The sequence below is a fragment of the Cibotium barometz genome, chromosome 38, assembly GCF_041138505.1.
Source record: "Cibotium barometz isolate CiBa-2024 chromosome 38, ASM4113850v1, whole genome shotgun sequence".
Taxonomy (NCBI): Eukaryota; Viridiplantae; Streptophyta; class Polypodiopsida; order Cyatheales; family Cibotiaceae; genus Cibotium; species Cibotium barometz.
Genome location: NC_141083.1, coordinates 47,274,481 through 47,283,819, shown reverse-complemented (window position 1 = coordinate 47,283,819; position 9,339 = coordinate 47,274,481). Strand labels below are relative to the sequence as shown.

At 40.2% G+C, this 9,339-nt stretch overlaps 1 protein-coding gene, 1 long non-coding RNA gene and 1 pseudogene across 9 annotated transcripts; all 3 read left to right on the top strand.

The window, feature by feature from the left end:
- The first annotated feature begins 2,882 nt into the window (after positions 1 to 2,882).
- Positions 2,883 to 3,744, top strand: LOC147616804 (uncharacterized). Its single transcript, XR_015262566.1, has 2 exons — positions 2,883 to 3,280; positions 3,437 to 3,744. It is a non-coding gene; the product is annotated as an uncharacterized LOC147616804 (long non-coding RNA).
- Positions 3,745 to 3,952: 208 nt separating this feature from the next.
- Positions 3,953 to 5,354, top strand: LOC147616803 (uncharacterized; annotated as a pseudogene). The gene is made up of 5 exons (XR_015262451.1): positions 3,953 to 4,138; positions 4,226 to 4,501; positions 4,591 to 4,766; positions 4,846 to 5,222; positions 5,284 to 5,354. The product of XR_015262451.1 is annotated as an uncharacterized LOC147616803 (transcript).
- A 104-nt stretch (positions 5,355 to 5,458) lies between these two features.
- Positions 5,459 to 8,289, top strand: LOC147616802 (uncharacterized). Of its 7 annotated transcripts, none has more exons than XM_086777858.1 (4): positions 5,459 to 5,621; positions 6,489 to 6,554; positions 6,655 to 6,762; positions 6,874 to 7,066. In XM_086777858.1, the coding sequence occupies exons 1-4, from the start codon at positions 5,612 to 5,614 to the stop codon at positions 7,047 to 7,049; spliced, it is 360 nt and encodes a 119-aa protein (XP_086633984.1). In that variant the 5' UTR covers positions 5,459 to 5,611; the 3' UTR covers positions 7,050 to 7,066. The 7 variants fall into 7 exon arrangements, 2 of the variants coding, with proteins under 2 accessions (XP_086633984.1, XP_086633985.1); XR_015262561.1 differs by lacking the exon at positions 5,459 to 5,621 and adding exons at positions 7,071 to 7,296; positions 7,461 to 7,931; positions 8,040 to 8,289 and having other exon boundaries at positions 5,629 to 6,990; XM_086777859.1 differs by lacking the exon at positions 5,459 to 5,621 and adding an exon at positions 7,071 to 7,103 and having other exon boundaries at positions 5,629 to 6,554; positions 6,655 to 6,742; positions 6,883 to 6,990.
- Positions 8,290 to 9,339: the final 1,050 nt, after the last annotated feature.

Here is a 9,339-nt window from a genome sequence, read left to right as displayed (position 1 = left end):
CCAATTGTCATAGACTCCGTGTCACTTAGATGAGAATAAGTTTTTAGCATTCAAAAAAACATTATTAAGCTACCCAAGTCAAACCTTACAAAAACACATATGCAAGTGACAAGTTAAAGAAGCAAGGAACTTGCTAGGAAATAGAATTATATTTAAAGACTTGAGTCTTAAAGTAAAGATATCATGCCATGAGTGATTGGCCCATAAATAATTATAATAGTTCAAAATAAAAGTGGACACAATAGTTGTTTTATGCTCATAAGAGAAGTAAAAGTGGACAGAAGAGTTGCTTTATGCTTATAAGAGTTCTTTAAGCTTAATATACATTTGCCATTATGCTTCTTCCTTTCCATATTAAGGCGGTAGTCATAAACATGATTTTTCTTGTACGACTAGGAATCATTTGAGAAGTAAAAGTGAACAAAAGAGTTACTTTATGCTCATAAGAGTTCTTTAAACTTAATATACATTTGCCACTATGCTTCTCCCTTTCCATGTTGAGGTGGTAATCTTTACCATGATTTTGCTTGCATGTATACAATTTAGATTAATGTGATCACCTTATAATGTCTAAGCTTGGATTTTATGACCACATAGTGTATGGTAGAAGCTCTTAAGATCTCATAAGACCATATATGAGGTCATGAAATTTCCTAGATCAATGTGATCATCCTTTAATGTCTAGATTAGTTTTTATGACCACATAGTGTATGGTAGAAGCTCTCAAGATCTCATAAGACCATACACGAGCTCATAATATTTTTTACGATCTCATAATTAATGTAAGAGCTCATATAATTCATGTATAATTTCAAAAAATCTTGTTAGAGATTGAATGAGATCATAAGGACCCATAAGACTTCCTACGAGCACATAAGATCACATAAGGGTTGAGAAGAGGTCATAGAACTTATCTTGGTCCTTTCACTTATAGAATCTTGAGATGATAAAAGCTAAGGTCACTAGAAATGACTAGGTTTCTTCTTTAATATCTTGCTATCATAGTCTTTCACGATTTCTAATCTATTGGAAACACTATAAATTGTTTTTTCTAAAAGCTTTGTTCTTATGATTCCTTGGGATCTCCCTTATCTGATTTAAATCAAGACTTAGGACAGGGTTGCCAAATATGGATAGAACTTGTGAATATTTCTCTAGGGCTTTGGCACTTTCTAGTGGTCTAGCTAAGGGTTTGATTCACTACATGTTCTATATCCATTCATGCTCTCCTTGTTTCAGCAACATGAGCCCTCATGCGCTTTCAGGTTATCATCTCAGAGAGGGTGATCACAACAATGGCATCTAAAACAGGCTCGTCTCATTTTGGGTACCTCCATTTCTTGAGCTTCCCATGCTAAGGCGATATTGTCACACAAAGCACGATTTTCATACCGATCATGGGCTTAGCTTTGAAGGGGCCAACCTAAGGCACTTGATGGATGCAAACATACTAGTCAAATTCTCACCTCTATTCAAAAAGGGTGACCTTGCATTATAAGGTGTAGCCCATCAATCATTAGCTTTTGATTGCCTTCGCTCGTGGTTTTGTTTATGAGAATAGCACAACAGGGTTACATGGGTTGAGTTTGCAGAGTCTGTTGATGCAAGTGTTTTGATGGCCATTGTCACAAGTTGAATTTGTCGTTTGATTTGAGTGGTTCAAACAATCAACATATTCATATTCTAGAATTCTAATCATATCAATGTAAGATTATCTATTAGGCTCATGATTTAAGGCCTAAGATGATTAATATGTCATCTAAACCAATCACCAACCCACTCTCAAAACTAGGAATCTCTGGCATTGACATAGGAGATGCCAAGATAGGAGAGCAAGAGATAGACACTAGCGCTACACTAGTGTAACTATAGCCATGATAAATTAATCCGCCAATATAATTTCAAAAAATCTTGTTAGAGATTGAATGAGATCATAAGACCCATAAGACTTCCTACGAGCACATAAGATCACATAAGGGTTGAGAAGAGCTCATAGAATTTATCTTGGTCCTTTCACTTATACAATCTTGAGATGATAAAATCTAAGGTCACTAGAAATGACTAGGTTTCTTCTTTAATATCTTGCTATCATAGTCTTTCACGATTTCTAATCTATTGGAAACACTCCATTGTTTTTTCTAAAAGCTTCGTTCTTATGATTCCTTGGGATCTCCCTTATCTGATTTAAATCAAGACTTAGGGCATGGTTGCCAAATATGGATAGAACTTGTGAATATTTCTCTAGGGCTTTGGCACTTTCTAGTGGTCTAGCTAAGGGTTTGATTCATTGCATGTTCTATATCCATTCATGCTTACAATTAAGAGAGAGCTTAGTCCTAAGTGCTTTGAGAATAAGTCCTAGCTTAGTCCTAAGTGCTTATAACATCTTGAGATGATCAAAGCTAAGGTCACTAGAGATGACGAGATTTTAGAAATTAATCTTTGAATTTTTGCACTAAAAAATCTAAGTTTAAAGAAGAATACTAAATGGTGAATGTATGAAAGAAACATTGGCTTGACTGGATTTCATGTATATTGGTTTGGTGCAGAGAGATTTGATGAAATTTGGCTAGTAGAATCATTGAGAGAGAGAGAAGGAGGGGAGTACGGGACGTGTATAAATCTGGCCAATAGAATCTTCAGCTTCCATGACTCTAATCACGCATTAAGAGAGGGAAGTAAGGGACATGCATGTGTTCATGAGAGAGAGAGAGAGAGAGAGAGAGAGAGAGAGGGGAAAGTAAGGGACATGTGTGCTTATGAGGGGAAAGTAAGGGACGTGTGTTGATAAGAGAGAGGTGTTAGAGAGAGGAGAAGAGCCGAGAGAGAGAGAGAGAGAGAGAGGGAGAGAGAGAGAGAGAGTGGTGTGTAAATTTTGTATTAAAAATAATGAAAAAACCCTAACTTTCGGCTAACCTTGGTTGAGTTGAACGGCAAGAACCAGAGGATGCGCACTCAGTGTTGCTGGTGACATGCTGAAGAGCGTGGCTTATATGGAGGAGGTGTTTCACGTCCTAGACTGTACAAAAGCAGGGCTGAGGCGCGTAGGCTGCAGCAGATGGGGCGCCAAACAAGCTAGCTGGAGGAGATCAAGGAGAGCGAGCTTCGTAAGTTCTTCCAGTTCATGTGGAACCCCCAGCTAGCCTGTCATGGGTCATGGAGATGGCTGTCGTCGTCGCCATCGTGCTGGACAACGGCGACCACAAGCTGGTGCCCGATTGGCAGGACTTTGTCGGAATCGTCTTCCCGTGCCCGTGTGCTGCGAGATGGCCACTATCAGGTAGAGATTAAGACAAATTAAAAGAGGTTTAGTGCTGCTGTTTGTTTTCAGAGCGTGTGTTTTCCCAATGAGACATCACGCTTGGTAACATCGTGCCAGCCGATTGTAGGCTGCTAGATGGTGATCCTTTACTGCTTGACAAGTCCGCCATGACAGGAGAGAGCCTTCCAGCATGAACGAAGCATCCCGGCCAGCCTTTTCTGGCTCTGTTGTGAAGCAGGGAGAGATAGACGCCCTTGTTATCGCCACTGTTCATGCCACCTTACTTACACCACACAGAATCTTGGCCACTTTCAGGAGGTTTTGAGGAAAATTGGAAACTTCTACTTCTTTATCATCCTAGTGGGCATCATGGGTGAGTCCATTGTGATGTTCACTAGAGCTAAGAGCATGGGAGCCAATGGCCATGGTGACTGAAAGCACAGTGGGCATGGCTATGGGGATTCCACCGATAAGCAAGATGACCAGGTAATATATGTGTTTGTCTCCTTTTGTTAATAGAGCACTTCCTTGTGTGCATGACAGAGCACTTTAAACCTCTCTGCAGAGCGTAGGGGTAGCATCATGCATTACTTGTACAGTCAATTGCTGAAAGAGTAAAAAGCATGACAGCAGTCAAAGTGTGGAAAGTTCAACTGTTGTTAGCTCATCTCACTGTGATGCTAACAGGCTGTTGTAAAGCGCATGACTGCAATTGAGGAGCTTGCTGGAATGGACATTCTCTGCTCTGACAAGACACGTACTCTTACTCTCAATGAGCTGACAGTGGACAGAAACCTTATTGAAGTTGTTTTGCCCAAAGCAAACAAAGAGCTTGTCCTCTTGACTGCAGTTCAAGCTTCCCGTCTTGAAAATCAGGTGAGATGGATGGGAGTGCAGTATATGCTGATCAACATTAATCTTTCCTTAATATGTAATTACCATAACTTGTGTGATCTGGAGCAGGATGCTATAGACAAAGCTATTGTAAGTATGCTTGCTGATCCAAAAGAAGCTAGGCAAGGCATTCAGGAAGTTCACTTCCTTCCTTTCAATCTTGTGGACAAACGAACTGCGATTACTTATCTGACACCTGATGGAAAAATGCACCGTGCCACAAAGGGAGCACCGGAACACATTCTAGAACTAGCACACAATAAAAATGAAATACATAACTAGGTGCATACAATCATTGATCAGTATGCTGAAAGGGGTTTGCGTGCCCTGGCTGTTGCTTACCAGGTGAAAATCATGCGGTTAAATTACAGAGTTTTTGATTCTTTATCTGTGGAATATAATATATGTCTAATTTCCATCTCATTCTTTCCCAGGAAGTTCCCGAAGGTACTAAGGAGAGTGAAGGAGGACCATGGGAATTCTGTGGCTTGCTTTCTCTGTTTGACCCAGAGAACCTTTCTCATCTTATCAATCATCTTTGTTGCCACATCACTCAATGTACTGACTGGAAATATGCGTTATGCAGGTGCTTCTCGCTAGTAACTTCCAGGTATGCATGTCAAAGACCATGTTCTAAGAGCCAAAATACTCTCTATATGCAGCAGATACCGAAATAATAAAACTTACAGGCAATATGGAATCAAGAGGTTCTCGACAAACACGCTCTTTGAACTGCGCAGATTTTCCTCGGAGTTCGTGGTCGGAGAGCGTGGAAACTGTGGATTCGAGTGCATTCACAGCCACAATGCTGGCCGCGAACTGCTGCCTAGTAGCTTCTCCAGCATCTGCACCTTTGAAGAAGCCTCCGAGGAGGCCACCAAGGGCAGCCATGGGGAGCATGGGAGCCTCCTTCTTCTGTGCCCTAAAACTCGAACCTGTTGGATCCTGGCTCCACAGGACATTTCTCTGTCCAAGAAAGGAGCACTTCTTTGCATCACAATGAGCTGTGCGGACGAGGCAAGAGTACTGAAAAATGGAGGGAGAAGGTCCGAGCACAGATGGCAAGGTTCGCAAAGATGCAGAAACTGATAATTCTGATGATGATAGTGTATCGGAACCTACCACAGCTGTTCTACCTGTCTGTGAAGCCATGGCAGTGACTGTTTCGCAGAGTGTGCTTCTTCTTGTTGTTCGTTAGAGACGCAGTACTGCCATAGAGTTGGCCAAGGATGGTAGCCTCCTTTCTTCGTCACACAGCCTGTCTGATGGCCGATAAGGTTGTGCTGGCATGCCACGTAGAGCCCCTCTCATGGGTCCGAGTGACGTGGCTGGGTCTTGAAGTGGCCGGAAACAAACGAGGGAGACTCCCCATTGTTCCACCGGCGGATGGGAGGAATTAGCCTTAATTTAAAAAGACATTCGCATGGCAAATTTAACTTAGTCCAAGAGTATTAAATGCCCCAAGGTAAACTTTGTTTTTAATATGTATCTTAGATATGATCAGGATTTGATAATAATGGTTGTTTTTTGTTGGTATTAGCATAGTGATGCATGGCTAGGGAAGAGAACACGCAGAAATGGGCTAAAGATCCGAGTGCGATTCATTCAATTTCTTATTGGAAAACTGCCCCAAAATCTGAGGGTAACACAGGTTCACAAGTCTTGTGTGTACCACAAGGAGGAGCAGTCTAGCTTGACCAAAGTCAGCATGCCTTCAACTCCCAGGTTTAAGAGGAGGGATCCAAGGGCTTTCATAGGTGGTCTACGAGCAAGACCCATTGAGAGTAAGAGGGCTATGTTAAATAAGAGTGAGAATGAGTAGCAGAGGGGGCTGGCCAACCGACCTCGCTGGTTGGGCTGCAACAATTGTAGCCAACCAATCTGGTTTGGGGAATGAGGAAGCCAGGCAGCCCATTCCCTTCTACTTGCCAAGCCTCAAAGGAGTTACCTTGTGCCCAGATCTACCTTGCATGTTTAGAGGCTTTATTAATCTGTAATAATAAGGACAATATCCACATGTCTAGATTATTATGCTACATGCCATGAAACCCATTCAACATCTGGGCCCATGTTATTGGTGGAAAATGGTTCACACAAAGAACTTTACAGATGTGCTGATAAAGTTACATTCTTAAAAAAAAAATTTGATGGCCAGAAACCCGTTGAAAAGTAGTGTATTGAAGGTTTAGCTGTATAATAAGACCAGAACCATTCAAGAATCATTTGCACCTAGAAGAGAGGTTTTTGGGAAGATAACCTTGTATGTGTTATTCAACTCCTGTAACATTTTAGATGTGTGACTTGTGTTTGTTAACTCATGTTTTGCATGCAGGTTGTGTCGGAGGTGGTGACTCCATCCTAAAGGAGCTGATTGAACTATGTGAAACTGGGATACAGGGTCAATCAAGTCATCACATTCACAAATTGACCTCATCAACATGTATGATCTTTTGACAATCTTTATTGCAGCATGACATGAGGCTTGCATGGTCTTGCAGGGGGAGGGCATGTTGGAAATAGAGGTGCTAACATTGGGCAAAACAGCTCTAAGCTTAACCAAAAAGGGACCTCTCATCAAGATCGAAGGTCAGCACCTAATCCAACAGGTAAAATCATGGAAGATTTTTCAAGCCCTCCCAACCTTTGAATAGCTTCTAGTAAATGTTTTTCTCTTTGAAATTTTTTAATAGTATGTATAACTGTGATGCAATCATTAGTATGTAAAGGCTCAGTGATGTACCACTGTCAGCAAGTATGCTCCTTGCTTACAGTAGCACAGAAAGAAAGGAACTGTGGGAGATGCTTTTATCGATGTTCATCCATGACTTCTTTTTGTGCGTATTTGAACCTTGTAATTTGCAGTCTTCAAATTATTTTTTTTGTAAAATTCTAAACGATTCATTTTTCTGATTAGATTGGATATGTTGTAGGTGGGAACCTTTAGCATTTGACATTCCAACAAACACAAGCATGTCAATGCATCTGACATTCCAACAAACACAAGCCGCGCTAGCCAAGCCCAACGAAGAGGCAAATTATAGACAAGGGATTTTGATTGTGCTATACTGATCACATGAGTACTTTTGGGCACCATTTTGGTCCTAAGACAAATCTTTGAATGCCCCATGTTGATGAAGAAGGTGGGATTTGGTTTGTTGCTGTAGATCAATAGTAGGCATGTCTCTCGATGGCTTGTTTTAATCAACATTAAATATGTTGGTATTGATTTGTTCATGGTTAAGGGTCTCATTATAAAAGAGTATGTTTATGATGGTGGAACATGGACGTTGGATGGTTTGTGTAGGCCGAGCCTATTGCCAACAGTGGGCATCATTTTACGGAGCATGAAAGGCATGACGAAGGGGGCACTTTTGCTCGAGCAAGGTCCAGTCCTGCTCCTCTGAATGCCTATGTGAACGGAGTTGCCTAGGACTCAATCCCCTTGGTGTGAAGATGACAAAGATGGGCAGTACATGTTTCTGCTTGGAGAAAATATTACTTCCCACTGTAATGACACTTGCTAATTCTACACCACATCTTGGCTTACAACTTGGCAGCTTGATTCACTTCTACATAAGCTCATATGTGGTTTGATTTGCCATGGATTTCGCTCATTCACTAAAGGGTTTTGCTTGACCTTGAAGTTGAGTTGTATTCTCGCTTATGCTTTTATTAACTCCTCTCTAGTTTATGAGTTTTTCTGACCTCTAAATTTCATGTGGCATTTTTTCGTGCTTTGGACATGCAGACAAAATTCTTAGCAGGATGGGGAAAGGTATGTTACTTCCTTTTTCTAAGCTTACAGCTACCATCTTTTCTACCTTGTCTCTTTCTAAGCTTACACCTGCCATCTTTTCTACCTTGTTTTTTGACACATGGAAAGATCGAATCTGTCTCCTACATTGTTTTTGATACATTTTTGTCTACCTATAGACTGTAAGCCATTGTGTGGATAACTCAATCAAGCTATGGGCATGATGGATGCTAAATGCCCTTAGCCTCCAGCATGACAAGAGCGTTGATAACTTTCTTCACATTCGGCACAACATGACCACAGTCATGAAAGCTCATTACCATTGATCTCTTACAGAGTTTAACATGCAGTACCAGCTATGAATGAACATTTAAATCGTGTTAGCATGGTTGCTTCCACCTTCATTAAGAAAACCTCACTTAATTGGGCACCCCACCTTTCATGATTCACTTGCATAACCTATCTAGAGGATAAGCTAATAAGCATTCTCTAGACAGAGATACAATGGATTCACTATATAATTTCCCAGATCTAATAAGGATATCTAGGAAAAGTGCAAACTAGGGAAAATGAAACAGTTTCCTAGATAGACTACCTAGGAAATACAAAGCATGGATTTCTCTACATAGATAAATTTACATATATAGGAAAATTTTTCCTATGTAAGCAAATTTTTCTATATAGAGAAAATCTTCCTACATAGGAGATTTTTTCCTTGTAGGAAATTATTTTATATAGGAAATTTTTACTATATAAATAAATTTTCCTATATAGAAAAATCCATGCATTGTATTTCCTAGTTAGCTATCTAGGAAAGTGTTTCATTTTCTCTAGTTTGCACTTTTCCTAGATATGTTCATTTATATCTAGGAAATTATCTAGTGAATGGTTTTTTTTTACTATATAGAGAATGAACAAAAGTGCCTTGTGATTGTCAAGTGTTGCGTTAAGTAATGATTTGGGCAAGGTGATTAATTGCCATGGATTTACCTTTATTAAGCTTCCATTGTTGAAAAGGTACCAACATGAGAAAGAAATTAACGTAAGACTTGATCATTTGCTGGCCTTTTCTTTACAAGACATAAGTTCTATGAGTATTAGAAGAGAAGTTTGACGTTAGTGCACACGTGCAACCTTTGTTATCGGGGTTTATCACTTTTCTTCTCCCGTCTCCACCTCTTCGCTTTTTTCCTGGAGCCTTATCTCCTGAAAATCTATCCTCGCCCTTTTTTACTTATATAAATCGAAATCCATAGTATATTTTTCTGTTGAAATCTATTTTTCAAATACAAAAATGTTTACTACAACTGATTTTCATCACCAGCCCTGAAAGCTAGGAAGAATCAGTGGCCATTACTCTAGCATATTACGAACATATAAGCTATATTGCCTTAAATCTCACACACATACTTTATTTCTCACTACACCG

Bases quoted from the DNA above. Each gene is read 5' to 3' on its own strand.
- LOC147616802 (XM_086777858.1), top strand. The intron at 6,555-6,654 runs GTCAATCAAGTC...ATGGTCTTGCAG, and splicing joins ATGTGAAACTGGGATACAGG to GGGGAGGGCATGTTGGAAAT. The intron at 6,763-6,873 runs GTAAAATCATGG...TGCAATCATTAG, and splicing joins GTCAGCACCTAATCCAACAG to TATGTAAAGGCTCAGTGATG.